Source organism: Pongo pygmaeus, chromosome 15 (assembly GCF_028885625.2).
Source record: "Pongo pygmaeus isolate AG05252 chromosome 15, NHGRI_mPonPyg2-v2.0_pri, whole genome shotgun sequence".
Taxonomy (NCBI): Eukaryota; Metazoa; Chordata; class Mammalia; order Primates; family Hominidae; genus Pongo; species Pongo pygmaeus.
The window spans coordinates 73,871,081-73,887,411 of record NC_072388.2 but is presented as its reverse complement, the minus strand read 5'-3'; the positions used below and the strand labels follow the sequence as shown (position 1 = coordinate 73,887,411).

At 56.2% G+C, this 16,331-nt stretch overlaps 1 protein-coding gene across 2 annotated transcripts; it reads left to right on the top strand.

Annotated features, from left to right (window-relative positions):
* The first annotated feature begins 1,079 nt into the window (after positions 1–1,079).
* Positions 1,080–15,123, top strand: PGF (placental growth factor). 2 transcript variants are annotated; one of them, XM_054448464.2, is made up of 7 exons: positions 1,080–1,826; positions 3,045–3,087; positions 7,433–7,629; positions 8,401–8,477; positions 10,569–10,598; positions 10,702–10,764; positions 14,226–15,123. In XM_054448464.2, the coding sequence occupies exons 1-7, from the start codon at positions 1,752–1,754 to the stop codon at positions 14,251–14,253; spliced, it is 513 nt and encodes a 170-aa protein (XP_054304439.1). In that variant the 5' UTR covers positions 1,080–1,751; the 3' UTR covers positions 14,254–15,123. The 2 variants fall into 2 exon arrangements, with proteins under 2 accessions (XP_054304439.1, XP_054304440.1); XM_054448465.2 differs by lacking the exon at positions 10,702–10,764.
* The last annotated feature ends 1,208 nt before the right edge of the window (positions 15,124–16,331 follow it).

Here is a 16,331-nt window from a genome sequence, read left to right as displayed (position 1 = left end):
GGCAGGCAGGCAGGCAGTGGATGCAGAGGTCACTGGGGTGAGAGCTGGGGCTGCCCTGGCCTCCCTGCTCCTGGCTGGAATGTGAGCTGTAGGGGCCACTTCCCAGGCCTCGCTCCTCCCCCACAGCCACCCACCAGCCCCAGGCCCAGCCAACTCGTGACTCCCAATCCTGCCAGGTTCCTGCAGCCTGGGAGCTGGACACAGAAGGCAGTGAGAGGAGTGGTGGTAAAGAAAGATCCAGAACCAAGGGAGGGCACACACAAACGCACAGAGAGAGGCACAGTCTTCACCCACAGAGACAGACACATACACGCAGAGACAGGCAGGCGTGCAGACTCACAGTCCCACTGAAATATATACATTCAGACACTTCCAAACACACCCAGATACACAGCGGACACGAACAGATCACACAAGCATACAGAGATATAGAGAGACCTGACCCCCACACAGAGTCGTATTTGGACGTACAGTAGTCACACGTACTCAGACCACACAGAGGCTCAGACACACCGCTCAGGGATATTCACAGACCCGCAAATGCCCATGCACATGTGCAGATGCACACAGACCCCCGCGCAGCGTACAGTTTCTCCTCGGCCAGGGAGCAGGAGGAGATGCCTGGGTGAGGCCACTCTCTACCCCAGGGGGCTGGCCCCGCAGGGAGGGCCTGGGAAGACTGCTTCCTAAGGAGGCAACAGGCCTGATCCTCCAGCCAGGTGCCCTGAGAGGTTTCCTGTGGGAGGCCCACTGTGTCCGTGCCCGGCTAGGAGGGTGGTAGGTCGGGTGAGAGACAGTTCTGGAGTCACGTAGGCTTGGGTTTTGTCTCTGCCAGTTCCTCGGACACACAGATGCGCGCACACACACACCACACACACACACACACACACACACACACACACACTTTCCAAGAATGCCTGTGTCCATTCGACATATACAGGCAGGGGTGCTCTCGGAGCCTCGGTTTCTTCATCTATATAACCCGGCTAGGAATCCCTTGGCCCCCTAGGGGTGTGGACATGGCTGCCTTCCCAGGGATCCGGGACGGCCCTTCCTGCAGAGGCGGCTAGGTCATGAGCCTTGACGGCTGACGCTGGACTCCTGGATGCCCCCATCCCAGGTGACGGCCCCGAGAGCCGGAGCAGGGCTGTGGGCCCTGTGGGCGGGCGCGGCGCGGCCCGGGGAGCTGCGGGCTGGGCTCAGCGAGGCGTCTGGACCTGCCGAGCGCCCCTCGCACGCACTGCGGGCTCCGGCGCTGCGGGCTACCCGGGCGCTGCGGGCTGACCGGGCGCTCCGGGAACTCGGCTCGGGAACCTCGTCTGCGGTGGGCGGGGCCGGCCCGGAGCCCCGCCCCGGCTCAGTCCCTGAAACCCAGGCGCGGACCGGCTGCAGTCCCAGAAGGGAGCTGCTGTCTGCGGAGGAAACTGCATCGACGGACGGCCGCCCAGCTACGGGAGGACCTGGGGTGGCACTGGGCGCCCGACGGACCATCCCCGGGACCCGCCTGCCCCTCGGCGCCCCGCCCCGCCGGGCCGCTCCCCGTCGGGTTCCCCAGCCGCAGCCTTACCTACGGGCTCCTGACTCCGCACGGCTTCCAGAAGATGCTCGAACCACCGGCCGGGGCCTCGGGGCAGCAGTGAGGGAGGCGTCCAGCCCCTCACTCAGCTCTTCTCCTCCTGTGCCAGGGGCTCCCCGGGGGATGAGCATGGTGGTTTTCCCTCGGAGCCCCCTGGCTCGGGACGTCTGAGAAGATGCCGGTCATGAGGCTGTTCCCTTGCTTCCTGCAGCTCCTGGCCGGGCTGGCGCTGCCTGCTGTGCCCCCCCAGGTAAGAGCTACCCCCACCTAGCCTGGCTCCCCTGACCTCCCCATCCCAGCACTGGAAGCATGGGACTCTGAAATCACAGACCCACTCCAGGGAGCAGCAACTCCAAGGATGTCCACACACTTCCTAAAGGCCAGGCTGGACTTCTTTCGTTTAGGAAGATACCTCAGGCTGGCTGTCCCCCAGGTCCTGGGGGCTGTCTTGGTGGGGGCAGGGAAGCCACAGGGAGGGAGGGAGGGAGGTTTCCTGTCTGGCCCCTGGAGCCCTGGTGGCTTTGCTAAAAGCATCTGTCCACTAATCCCAGGCGGGTCCCTGGCCTTGTGGTCAGGGTCGAGGCCCCATGGCCAACCAGGCGTCCCCAGGACCTCTGACCTGGCCTGGTGGGGGTGGCGGAGGAGCCAGCTGAAGAAGCTGATGGTGGGGAGGCTGGGCCCTGCCCCCACAAGGGCTCAGGACTGAGCCGTGGGCTCCTGGGTGGGCTGGGGACGAGACAAGGGGTCTCGCTGTGCCTTTTCTCCTGGGTGGGTGGCCGGAGGTCCTAAGTGCAGGGCCTGGGGAAGTGAGCAGGGCCCTTTTCCCAGGAGCCGGGTGAGTCTGGCTGGGAGCCAGCTTGGGCAGTGAAATCCTGACAAAGCCAATGAACTGCCTTCCCACTGCGTTGTCCCACTGCCCTGGGAGTCCCCAGCCCCAGCCCAAGAGTAGGAGTGGGCTGGGCAGTCCCTGAGGAGTCCGAGTAGCCCAGCCAACCGCCTGCCTGCTGCAGGGCTGGCCAGAGGTGTAACGTTACCGGCTGTACCAGCTCATGGCGCCACCCGCTCCAGCCCCTCAGCTCCCACCAGCTGATCACCTCCCCCTGGGCTCTGGCACCCAGCCAAGGCGGGCTGTGCAGGGCCCAGTAGGGTTGGCCTGGGGGCTGGGTAGAAGGCAGACCCGCAGAATTGGAAGATCTTTGGGATGCAGCAGGCCAAGGGTCTCCAAAAGCTTCTAGCCTCCCATCCTTTTCCAAATGAGGAAAACTGAGGCCAGAGAGGGGTGGGACCTAACCTACCCAGGGTCGGGTGAGTTTTTAGTGGAACTCAGACTGCTCTGAGACAGGGCAGAACGTGCGCAGCAAGTGGGAAGGAACCCAGAGGGGCCCCTACCTTCTTGCCATCACACTTGGCCCAAGAGTGCAGAGCTCCAAGTTATCCGCGGCTCACTTCTGCACTTTTCTGTCCACAGCAGTGGGCCTTGTCTGCTGGGAACGGCTCGTCAGAGGTGGAAGGTAAGCTGGCCAGGCTGGGGGTACGCATGCTCCCCAAGCCCCTCTCTTCCTTTCTCTCAAGCTCAGGCGTGGCATGAAGCGTGGGTGCAGGTTGATAAAAGCTGGGGAGAGCCTACAAGCTAGACATGCTGGCTGATGACTTTGGCAGGGCCTAAGAGATCCCCTCATGGTGACCCAGAGACTAGAGAGGTGTGGGTTGGAGTCACCAGCACACGGAGAGTGGGGCTGGGGCCAGTATAGCCAGGGTTCATCCAGCTGGCTCAGAGCCCTTCCCCAGCATGACTTAAGGGTATGGATGGGGTCTTGGAGGACAGGGTGGGGAGTGAGTGCCAGGGGCCGGAATGGAGGTCTGGGAGCTGAATGCAGTGGGCAGTCAAGAGGATCAGGAATGGGTGAGGGGCTCTCCCCAGCAGCCCAGCCCTGGTGGAACTGTGGGGATCTGACCATGCCCTTCCATTGATTATAAACAGACAGAACATGAGTCGCGCCCTCCCTGGCCCCTCCACTCCCCGCCCTGGTTGCATCAAGAGGGAATCTTCAAAGGGCAACGAGATGTTTGCCAAAGAGACATACGTGCAGAAGGCAGGAGGCCCATGCCAGGCCCCCTACCTCGCTCCTCCCTCCCTGCCTCTCCAAGACGTGCAAAGTGGCCACACACCACCGCTGAGGTTCCCCTGCGCCATGGGAGAGTGGACATGTAGGGACATGCACACGTACACGCGTGATAGCCATCTGCGTGCTGGGAACACCCTCTGCTGGGCTGCCTGCCTGGCAGCCCGCCTCTCCCGGGCCTGGCCATACTCTGACACCTAAGGCTTAGGCCCATAGACCCCTGAGCAGGTGGAGGAGGTAGCTGCCCTTGACTTCATGGGTGCCTCCCTTGCTGTGCCTCTGGAACCAGCACAACATTATGCTCCTTGGGATTTGGGGAAGGACCCATCCCCTACCTTCACACTATGTCCTTTTTGGTGCTTTTGGTGTAGGTCAGGCCACAGCTACCAAAGATGCCTTAGCCTCAGTTTTCTCATCTGTAAAATGGGAGCCGTAGACTACGTGATGTCTATGGTTTCTTCTTTTTCCGAGACTGAAAAAGGGACTTGTCCTCTGACTCCAGAGAGGAGAAATGGGTGTACATATCACCCAGGATTTGAGGTGGGGAGGCCTGGAAGTGTAGATTCATTAGGTCAGCTCTCCTGTCACACATCAATCAGGGAGTCTGCAATCTGACCAGGAGAAGTACAGTGAGCTTTGCACCCCAGCTCTCAAAATCTGAAAATGGCATCCCCACCTGTTAACACCAGAGCAAGAGACAGCATGGCCAGCCATGGGCATTGATTTTTACTATTACTATTCACGGTAACAGTGTTAGGCATTTTCTGTCATTCTGTTTTGACCACAGGCTGTGAAGTAGGAAGGCGTTGTACTCCATTTTTACAGATGCAGGCCCTGAGGCTCAGAGAGGCCCTGGGGGTCGCCCCAAGCCTCAGACATTCCTCATGGATCTGGCAGAACCGAGTGCTCCCAATAGCTCCGTGGCTGAGCGGACATGAGCAGGGTGTCCCTTGTGGCAGGCTGTCTGTGTGCCCTGCCAGTGACCATGGAGAGGACACTTGCGGGCTTGGGCTGGTGGCCAGTGGCTCTGCCCAGCCCTGTGGCCCATCACATCCCTAGTGCCCTCCACAGAAACTTGCTCTCAGGATTAAGCATTTCTCTCCTGGGGTCTCCCCCATCCCAGGTGGTAGGTAGGCAGGTGGGAGGCTCACTCACAGGGCTGGCGAGAGAGCTGAGGGCCCACTCGCAGCCTCAGAAGCAGCCCTGGGGACCACCCAGCCCTGGCAGTGCCTGAGGGGGCCACAGCTTCCCGTTGCTCTCACCTCCACCCCCTCTCGGAGCAGGTCTGGGGCCAGCGGAAGTGCTCTCGGGGACAGCTGAGCAGAGCTCTTTCCTGAGGGACACAGCCCACATCTGGGAGCGGTCACTGTACTCCCTCAGCCCAGCCCCTCACCCAGCCTCTTTTGTTTCTCCCACACACCCATACCGGGGCCTTCAGGGATGAATTGCCCTCTTTCCTGGTAGCTGCCAGGTAAACCAGGCTCCAGCCCACCTCCTTCTCAGCCCTCCCCCAACACGGTTCAGCCACAGGGCCGGGAAAGTGGCAGATTCCAGGGTTTCAGGGACCCGGAGTCTGCATGGTGGGATGTGGGGTGAGGAAAGGAAATCCCTTCTTCTGCCGCCGAGGCCCAGCCAGTTCTGCCAAAGATGGCCATGGCCCCGCAGCCCAGCTGGGTGGGCGTCTGTCTGCAGGATGGGAGGGGGCTGGGGTGCCCCTTCTCTGCTGCTGTCCCCTCGCTGATGGCTGGTCCCAGGGCAGGAACCTGAATCTTCTGTGGTGCTTTGGCAGCTCGTTATTCCTCTGCTGTTATTTATGTTTTCCAAGGTGGAGATTAAACGTTCAGAGTCACATAGTGCTCATGAAGATTTTAAACTAAACACACAGCTCAAGGAGCTGGTGATAGGGAGGTGCTCTCTGACCCTGGATTGCAAAGGCAGGCTTCCCTGCACTTTGGGCGCCTTTGGGGAGAGAGGCCTTGTTTCCCACTGGGTTCCGGGGCAGTATCCAGTGGCGCCGAGTGGTAGAGTCAGGAGAAGCCTATGGATTCCCCCCACCACCAGCCCCTAGCCCAGCCCTAGTTCCCCCTAAGCAGAGCACGGCAGAATGGAGCAGAATGGAGCAGCAAACAAGCAGATAACACTGTTTATTGCCTCTATGACTGCCTAGCCAGCTCCACATGGACACACCGCCTCTGGGTATTTTCCACCAGTTTGTAGCCTTTCCCGAGGGCCTCTGCTAGGAGTGAAGTTTATTTTTCTTCCGAGATTACCAGGAGGCTTGTGTCCTCATGGGCTCAGTGGAATGGACTTTGGCCCCTTCTGCCTCCGAGGCAGAGGCGTGGAAGAAATGAGGGGTTGCTGGGAGAGGCCATTGTTCCATGGCAGAGGCTGCAGGGCCCCCAGCTCCCCGTTCTTCGCCACTAGCTGACGATGACCATCAGATGCAGAGCAGGATGACCCAAGCCCGGGGGTGTTTCTCTGTCCATGGTCTCTGGGCTGGGCTGGGTTGCAGGCACTGATTCACCGGCGGTTGGTTAGAGAGGGAAAGACCTTAGCAACCATTTGTTCCCAACCTTCTTTTTTCCCACCCGAGGAAAGTGATCTACCCAGAAAGGTCAAGTGATCTCCCCAAGGTCACACAGCCAGTGTAGGGCCGGGACTGGAAGCCAGGTGTCTGACTCTGGCCACTCTCCCTGTGAGCCTTTATTTGGGGCCTGGTCCCAGGCCTTCCCCTGAAAGAGCAGCATCTTTTGAGGGATTCCAGATCAGCCCCCAAAAGATCCCATTCACGATCGCCAGGACATCTTGAGGTCAGGGATGTCCCGGATGATCCTCAGTGAAATGTCATCTAATCAACCAAGAATGACTTAGCCTGTGTTTACGGGTACATCCATCTCTGCCCTCATGGAGCCTCGAGTTGGTTGTAAAGGAGATAAGAGCCACCAGTGCCGGAGATAAGGCAACCCCTTGAGGCCGGAGGCCAAGCAGTGCTCAAGGGAGGCTCATCTGTGTGCGCTGGAATTGCTGGGGAAGGCTTCAAAGAGGAGGTGGGGAGGCAGGTCGTGGAAAATGGCGGGTGGGCTTTATTTGGATAGAAATGAGAGGAGGGGGAAGGAGAGCAGCTGTACGGGCTGCAGAGTGCACAAGCCAGAGCTGGGAGTGAATGTGGTGCTGTGTGGCTCAGTGTGAGCGCTGGTTGGACTCAATGGAGAGGAGGGTTGGGCCACACTGCTGGATGTGGTCTTGCTTGCCAGGCAGAGGAGCTGGTACAGAGTGGGGTAGGAAATGAGGGAGCCGTGGAAGGTGTTCGAGCAGAGGAATAAGGGAAGGCCAACCCTCCCTGCATGACTCCAGAAATGACTGTTTTCTGCAAGTTCTCCAAGGTGGAGGAAGCACCGGGTCAGGCTTGAGAAAGATCCAGAGGGCCTGGGCAGCTGCCGGGGCTACAATCCTCAAAGCTCCAGGGAGCCAAGGCAGATGTGGGTGCCTGAGTTGAGGACAGAGCAAAGCTTGGGACCCTGAGAGATTCTGTTCCATGGGGATTTCCATCCAGCAGATGAGCTAAGGGGCCCGCAGGCATTTCGGAGGGATCACATTAGGAGTTCAGAGTTGAGGGAGCTCGGATGGGGCTGGGGGCTGAACCTGGAGGGCCAGCAGGGCCTTGGGAGCCGGGTTTAGGGCTTCAAGGGGCGGGTCTCTGCTGGCCTAACCCAGCCCCTTTGCCTCCTCGCAGTGGTGCCCTTCCAGGAAGTGTGGGGTCGCAGCTACTGCCGGGCGCTGGAGAGGCTGGTGGACATCGTGTCTGAGTACCCCAGCGAGGTGGAGCACATGTTCAGCCCATCCTGTGTCTCCCTGCTGCGCTGCACCGGCTGCTGCGGCGATGAGAACCTGCACTGTGTGCCAGTGGAGACAGCCAATGTCACCATGCAGGTAGGTCCACACCCTGCCTAGGGGGCCACCGAATCTGCCCACTAGAAGGGACCTGGAGAGGGAAGAAGAGAGGCCCAGGTCCCAGGGCTGGAGCCTGACTCCCAGGCCAGTGCTCCTACCACCCCAGCCCAGGGCCCCTCCTTCCTAAGCCCTCCGATGGCTCTGAGCCCACTCATCTCAACCCCCACCAGCTTTCTCAGCCTCACGCTGAGTCCTATCCCAAGACTCAGGGTGTCTAGTTAAAGCTGGAAAGAAATCTGCTTGTATAAAGTCCCTGTTGACACCAGGAGCATTTGGTGCCTTTTCAAGCAAGTGCAGCTTACATGTCACACACACAGTGGTTTATTGAGCACTTACTGAGTAATGCCAAGCACTGTCCTAGGCGTGCCACAAGTGGTGTGTCATTCAATCCTTCAAGGCTGGTGTCATTCCCATTTCACAGATGGAGAACTCGAGGTTCAGAGATGTTATTTCACTTGTTCGGCAGGTAAAAGAGTCAAGATCTGAACACGGGTCTCTCTGACTCCAGAACATGAGCCCCCTTCCTGTGCTATTACTGTGCTAGTGCTCCCTGGGTGAGGGACAGGGGCCTCCCTCAGATCCCCATGCAGCTGAGAGAGCTGTTTGCCCCACATGCAGAGTGGAGTGAGGGCCCGTAGTCCACAGGCTAGCAGGAAACAGAGTCAGGTTCTCCTTACAAGGAGAGAGAGAAGAGTGCTGGAAACTCATGGGCCACTCCCCAACCCAGGCATCAACTCTTTCTTCCTTCAGCTCCTAAAGATCCGCTCTGGGGACCGGCCCTCCTACGTGGAGCTGACATTCTCTCAGCACGTTCGCTGCGAGTGCCGGTAGGTCTCCGGGGTGGGGTGGGTAGCAGGGAAAGGCCCCCATCCTCTTGGCAGCCTCAGCAAAGATGGGTCCCAGGGCAGAGGCAAAGGCTGCCCATTCCCGCTGCAGGCTGCACTTTCTTCCAGACTGAGGGAGACCAAGAGGGCAGGATCAGGGGTGGCTACCATTCATTTTGTCCCCCCACCAGCCAGTTTTGCCGAGGGAGCTGGTCCCAGCAGCTGGGGTACAGCGGTTGAGATACTGCAAGAGAAGAGAGAGGGTGGGTCCCTCCCAGCCTCACAGGGGTTCGGTGCGTGTCGTTCCCCTTCTCTGGGATGGGAGGCAGCTGCCACGGGCCTCTGAAAGAGGTGCCTGGAGGCAAAGACATTGCAAGTCTGAACTTCGTTCTGGGCCAAGCTGCGTGCCCACAGGAGCGGGCAAACCAGGCTGAGAAGCAGCAAGAAGGACAAGCTCAGGTAGGAGAAAAGGGGCAGAAGAAGAGTGACACTGTGGCTTCCTTGATGCTGCAGCACCCTGCTACGGCCCCTCCCAATCCACAGAGCCTCTGACCAGCACCAGTCTTGCTGCCTGTGCCGGGGGCACTTGGAACATTGGTTAGCAGGAGCAACAGGCCTGGCACTGCCAACCAGGTTCAGGGAAGAGAGAAATGGGCTGAGCTACTGCTCCTGGTACCACTGGGCCATGGATGAAGGCACGAGATTAGAAGTCCAGAGCCCTAGCCAGGGGCAGGAGGAGGGAAGACTACCACTTATTGTGTACCTATTCTGTGCCTAGCCCCGCAGGAGGCACTTGAATGTTTCTCATTTAGTCACATACATTTATTGAGCACCTACCGCATGTCCTAGATGGGATGCAGTGGTGAGCAAGGTTCCTGCTCTCATAACAACCCTGGGAGGTAGGCCCTATTGTCATCCCCATTTTACAGATGAGAAAATCAAGGCTCAATACAGTTTCATGATTTATCACAGCTAGTGAATGTGGGAGGAGGGATTCTGAGCCCTGACCTAACTCGTAAGCCTTCGTTTTTCAGGCTACCTTTCATGGCCATGACCACTTTTCTAATAGCCCCCAGGTTTAGCCTTGCCTCCTGGGCAGGGCTATGGCTGCCCCTTTTGTTGGAGTGTTGGAGGCTCTGCCTCAACTTGTTTCCACCCATCCCTCCAAGCCAGAGCTTAGCCATATAACAAGAGCTCGGTAATGAACCCTCCTGGGTGCAATGCTGGGTGGTGACCCAGAGTCACCTTCTACATCCCCTTTGCCCTGACAGCCACTCTTTTGGGGCAGGCGGATGAAGAGACTGAGGTTTCAAGAGTGTCTGTCACTTGCCCAATATGGAGAGGTACAACCAGACAGTCCCAAGAGGCCTTGGTACCTTGCCCTGGCTCCCAAGGGAGGAACCAGCTGAGGGTAGCATGTCCTGGCCCCAAAGCTGACTGCTACCATGCTGGCCCATGTCTCTACACACTGTTCCCAGGGAAGACTGAGGCCCTGTCCCCTGCCAGGGGCCAGGCAACAGGGACACCTTTCTTCTTGCTTCTGGGCCAACAGCCACAGCCCTGGGAGGCAGAGCCCAGACATGCCTGGTGACTTCAGGGCTGGTGCTCCCTCCCTTCCTCCCACCCCGTCACTCACTCCCCATGTTGTTCCGGATGGAGTGGGGGCTGTGCCCTGACAGGCAGCCAGTCCACTGTCTGGCCATCATCTCCTGTCCCTGAGGAAATTCCCAGAATGCACCCTGGAAGGAAGGGAAAAAAGCAGCAAAGAAAGTGAGAAAGAAAAAGCAGCAGAGAACAGACAGAAACGACCCCAGATTTGATGCCAAGAGGCTGAGAAGTGCAGAAGCGGGTGGCAGGGGTCCCCAGGAGGTTGATTTGTCCCTGTCGTGGTGGGGTCACCGGAGCCTGGAGTGGAGTGAAGCCTTGAGGCGCTGGCCACCTCTCCCTTGCCAGCTCCATGCTACCCCCTAGTGGCCTCAGTGTCAGCTGCAGGACCAGGACTGGGGATGTCGGAGGGGACCTGTCCGGGCGGCAGGGAGCCCCACTTATTGCTTTCCTAACGTTCCTCTGCCCTCCCTCTGTCTGTTTCCCTAGGCCTCTGCGGGAGAAGATGAAGCCGGAAAGGTAAGTGGTTTGGCTGGGGCTCGGGGCTATTCTCGGGCCTGCCAGCCTCTGTCCTAGCATGGGGGTCCCCAGCCACCTTGTCCTGACGCTTGGCTTATTGCAGGAGGAGACCCAAGGGCAGGGGGAAGAGGAGGAGAGAGAAGCAGAGACCCACAGACTGCCACCTGTGAGTGCGCGGGGTCCCAGGGATGGCAAGGAGGCTGGGCCCGAGGGGAGCCCTGCCCTGCCGCCAGGGTTAGGTTGGGGAGGGGGAGAGGCAGGACTGAGGCCAGTCTTGGGGGCAGAACAGGGAGCCGCACCTCCTCAAGACTCTAGGGCCCAGGAAGCATCAGTGGACCTTGGTTTTTGTCCCGGCTTAGCCCTAGGTTTCCATTGACCTTGAACAAATCATTTCACCTTTGTCAGCCTAGCTTTTCTCTGTGTAGAACGAGGGGCAGGAGGTCCAGCAAACATTCAGTCACTCTACAAACATTTACTGAGCACTTACTGTGTGTCAGGTACATCTGTGAGCAAACAAACAGGATTCCTGCACGTTAGTGTTTACCTTTTAGTGATTAAAAGTCTGTCATCAGCTGAGACGTTATCTGGGGCCACTTCCCAGTAGCACCAGGGAACATGTGCCCCTCGCCACTGTCTCCTGGAGTATTTTTGCCTGTGGGTCCCCTTGCTTCTTCTAACCCACTTCGTACCTTGTGGGCAGCAGAATGGAGCCCCAGGCCTGAGTGTGGCTGGGAGAGAAGGATGAGAGGAGGGAAAACCCAAATCTGTGAGAGTAAATAGAAAAAATAAAATATTTCACATGCACAGTCAATCAGTCACTGAAGAGAGGTGGCTCTCCTTCAGGGGCTAAGCCTCCCCCAGGCACATGACTCCAGGAAGTCATTTCGTGCTATGGAGTGGAGTTGACCCAAGTCCTGACCCCATGAGCCCCACTCCATGAAGACAGGGATCCTGGGGACTGCGCCCCCTAGGGGTTTATGCTCTCCTCTCTTTTCTGGGCCTGCGTGGCAATTTGGGGAACAAGCTGGCAGGGAAGTCCATCCAGACCCGGGTTACCCGCCGGCAGCCGAGGCAGAAAGTGTCCCGTGACTCCCGTTCCCAAGGCAGCAGTCTTCAGACATTTCACTCGGGATTCTCCTGAAAGAATTTCAAAAGTGGCCAGGCGCGGTGGCTCACGCCTGTAATCCCAGCACTTTGGGAGGCCGAGGTGGGTGGATCACTTGAGGTCAGGAGTTCGAGACCAGCCTGCCCAACACAGTGAAACCACATCTCTACTAAAAATACAAAATTAGCTGGGCGTGTTGGCGCATGCCTGTAATCTCGGCTACTTGGGAGGCTGAGGCAGGAGAATCGCTTGAACCTGGGAGGTGGAGGTTGCAGTGAGCCGAGATCATGCCACTGCACTCCAGCCTGGGTGACAGAGCAAGACTCCATCTCAAAAAAACAAAAAAAGAATTCCAAAAGCCCATGTGCTCCCTTGCCCATTTTTAAGTTAACATTGAACGTTTTCATCAGAATTATAAGTCAAGCGAGGCTCAGTACCTCATGCCTGTAATTCTAGCACTTTGGGAGGCCGAGGCGAGTGGATCGCTTGAGGCCAGGAGTTCAAGACCAGCCGGGGCAACATGGTGAAACCTCATCTCTACAAAAAAAATACAAAAACTAGCTGGACGTGGTGCCATGTGCCTGTAGTCCCAACTACTCAGGAGGCTGAGGTGTAATGATCACCTGAGCCTGGGAGGTCAAGGCTGCAGTGAGCCGAGATAGATCCACTGCACTTCAGCCTGGGTGACAGAGTAAGAACCTGTCTGAAAAAAAGAAAAAAAAAAAAAAGTATAAGTCATTACAAAGGATACAATTTCTGGCATATTATTTATATTTTAATACAAAGCTATTATAGAACACTCTCCAGGTGTATCCTATTAAATACGCCATTTTAATGTTATACTCACCATCATCCACTTTTAAGAAAATGAACAAGCAGGCTAGGCATGGTGGCTCACGCCTGTAATCCCAGCACTTTCGGAGGCCGAGGCAGGCGGATCACAAGGTTAGGAAATCAAGACCATCCTGACTAACATGGTGAAACCCCGTCTGTACTAAAAAAACAAAAAATTAGCCAGGCGTGGTGGTGGGTGCCTATAGTCCCAGCTACTCAGGAGGCTGAGGCAGGAGAATGGCATGAACCCAGGAGGCGGAGCTTGCAGTGAGCCGAGATTGCGCCACTGCACTCCAGCCTGGGACAGAGCAAGACTCCGTCTCAAAAAAAAAAAAAAAGAAAAGAAAAGAAAATTAACAAGCAAAAAAAAATACATGAACACTTCCTTTCATAATTATATATTTACATTGTTTCTTTTTTCCTGGAACTTGTATTTCCATTTCACTCCCCATCCCCAAGAATTTCAGCCTAGTGTAATAGTACTTTTAATTTTCAGAAGTCTTTTATTGATTGCCTTGTCATATTTATCTGCCACAAAAAAATGATATATGAGTTTGAATTATTTTAAATTTCCTGTGAGCATAAACCTAAATTAAATTTTCTCCTGGAATAAATTATCAAAATCTTAGTAGCACCATTTGGTCAAAACAGCACAAATATGTCCTATTTTAATAGATGTTCAACATAAAAATACAATCAATTTGATTGGGAATGCATCTCAACGAGATGGATGTGGCTACCTCGTTTCAATTAGTGAATGAATCCATTAATGAATGTTACTTCCTGCCAGACTGAGACAGGATTCTGCATTAATTTAATTCCTGTTTATCATTTTTTTATTGATGAGAAGGTTGAGAAACCATGTTCACATAAATAAGTAAATGAGACTAGATGTCACTCAATTACTTGAACTCCTTCCTTCCAAGTTATTTGCCAGAAATCTCAACGTGCTCTGCTAAGAACAAATTACTTCTCATGATATCCTGGCTGACAATTTGGTTAAGCTGTCCTTCAGTTTTGTTGAAAGCCTTGGTTACCCAGTCATTAGCCATATTTTCTTTCTCAAGACCTACATCAATATCTCAAATTGTTCTTTTTTTCATGTCCTCAGAATACTTTTACCTGGCAGCAAAGCACTTAATGAGGATTTAGAATGAGCAAGATATATTGTGGCCAGAGAAACAGATCTCAGCCACTGCCTCACAAAAATAATTTTAAGGCAATGTAGACCTGGAGGCTGAAAATGGATTTCTTTAAAACCATCGGTACTCCCCTGTTTGGAGACTGCTGTCTTAGGGTAATCAGAGGCATGATTGCATGGAGTGTGATTAGGTTCAAATGTGGCTCTGTCACCGACTGGCCGTGTGACCACAGGCAAGCTTCTTCACCTCTCTGGGCCTCAGTTTCCTAATCTTCACAAGAATAATCAGGGTGCCTTCCTCATGGAAGGTTGTTGAGGGTGAAGAAGACAGTGCTTGGCACAGGGCTGGGCACCTGGGTAAGTGTTTGGTGAAGGGTAGCTCCCAGCTTCTCCTCAGCTTGAGGCAAGCAGGGACCCAGGAGTGCTGCACCCTCCCCATGCTCCCTGCCCAAGCTCGTCCTCTGGGCCTGCCCCCTCCTCCATAGGAGGAGACCGCACCCTCCACAGTGTGCTGATACCCGCCCCATCTGTGCTTGGTCTCTGGCAGGTGCGGCGATGCTGTTCCCCGGAGGTAACCAGCCCCTTGGAGGAGAGAGACCCCGCACCCGGCTCGTGTATTTATTACCGTCACACTCTAAGTAACTCCTGCTGGTACCTGCCCTCTATTTATTAGCCAACTGTTTCCCTGCTGAATGCCTCGCTCCCTCCAAGACGAGGGGCAGGGAAGGACAGGCCCCTCAGGAATTCAGTGCCTTCAACAAGTGAGAAAAAGAGAGAAGCCAGCCACAGACCCCTGGGAGCTTCCGCTTTGGAAGAAGAAAGACATGTGGCCTCGTGAGGGGCAAGCTAGGCCCCAGAGGCCCTGGAGGTCTCCAGGGGCCTGAAGAAGGAAAGAAGGAGTCCCTGCTACCTGTTCTTGGGCCTCAGGCTCTGCACAGACAAGCAGCCCTTGCTTTCGGAGCTCCTGTCCAAAGTAGGGATGCGGATCCTGCTGGGGCCGCCACGGCCTGGCTGGTGGGAAGGCCTGCAGCAGGCGGAGGGGATCCAGCCACTTCCCCCTCTTCTTCTGAAGATCAGAATGTTCAGCTCTGGAGAACAGTGGTTGCCTGGGGGCTTTTGCCACTCCTTGTCCTCCGTGATCTCCCCTCACACTTTGCCATCTGCTTGTGCTGGGACATTGTTCTTTCCAGCCAAGGTGCCACCACCCTGCCCCCTCTAAGAGACACATACAGAGTGGGCCCCGGGCTGGACAAAGAGCTGCCTGGATGAGAAACAGCTCAGCCAGTGGGGATGAGGTCACCAGGGGAGGAGCCTGTGCGTCCCAGCTGAAGGCAGTGGCAGGGGAGCAGGTTCCCCAAAGGCCCTGGCACCCCCACAAGCTGTCCCTGCAGGGCCATCTGACTGCCAAGCCAGATTCTCTTGAATAAAGTATTCTAGTGTGGAAACGCTGATCTAGCGGGTGTATCTGCCGGGGCAGTGAGCATCAGCCGGAAACGGAAGCCAGACAGACCCAGGGATGGGAGTGTAACAGGAAGAGCACAGCACCTTCTCCGAGCCTCAGTTTCCTTATCTCAAATGCCTCACTCAGTCGACGAGAGGGCATGTCACAGCTCACGACAACATGTTAGCTTGCTCCTTCCTTCCTCCTTTTGACAGCTGAAGACACTTAGGCCCAAGAAGGTGAAATGGCTGATGGAGAGTCGAGAGCACTGAAGCGGGGGTCAGAGGCCTGGCTTTGTCTCTAACTCACCGAGTGGCACTGGGCTTCCCTCTGCCTTCACGTTTCATCTCTGACCTGAGGGGCCTGGCTAGATGGCTCTTCTGGCTTTGACACATTTCTACTGGGGCCCAGGCTCAAGTCTCAGTGGCCCTGGGTGGTCACTGGAGACTGTTCCTGTGGAGGCCACTTCAAGGCTGCCCCGGAGGTCACCCAGCCTGCTCCTACAGCACCCTGGGGTCTCCCCTCCCTTAATGAGGAGCTCCCAAGATGTAGTTTTGTTTCCAAAGTTGAGGAGAGGCTGGTCCCAGCCACTTTTTAACAGCATCAAGAGCACAATCTCCTCCTCTCCCAGGGCTTAGGGCTGCCCTAGCCCGGTGCCGCAAGGACTCCCGAACTCCTCCAGCTCTCCTGAGAGACACCCTGGGCTGGGTCTCAGGGCGCTGAACGGCAGCACATATAGCCTGCTCGGGCTGCTGGACAGACGCAGGGACCAGCAGATGCTGCCCGGATTTCTCTGCCTTTAACCCCCCAGTTCCTTCTGTCTTCCTCCTCAGTGCTTTGGCAGGAAAAAAATAAATCTTCTTTTTATTTTTTTATGTTTTTTTTTTTTTTGAGACGGAGTCTCCTTCTGTCACCCAGGCTGGAGTGCAGTGCCACAATCTCAGCTCACTGCAACCTCCACCTCCCAGGTTCAAGCGATTCTCCTGCCTCAGCCTTCTGAGTAGCTGGGATTACAGGCGTGCGCCACCATGCCCGGCTAATTTTTATATTTTTAGTAGAGACAGGGTTTCACCATGTTGACCAAGCTAGTCTTGAACTCCTGACCTCAAGTGATCCACCCGCCTCAGCCTCCCAAAGTGCTGGGATGACAGGCATGAGCCACCATGCCAGGCCTATTTTTTTTAATCCAAACCACTTACTATCAAACTCCCC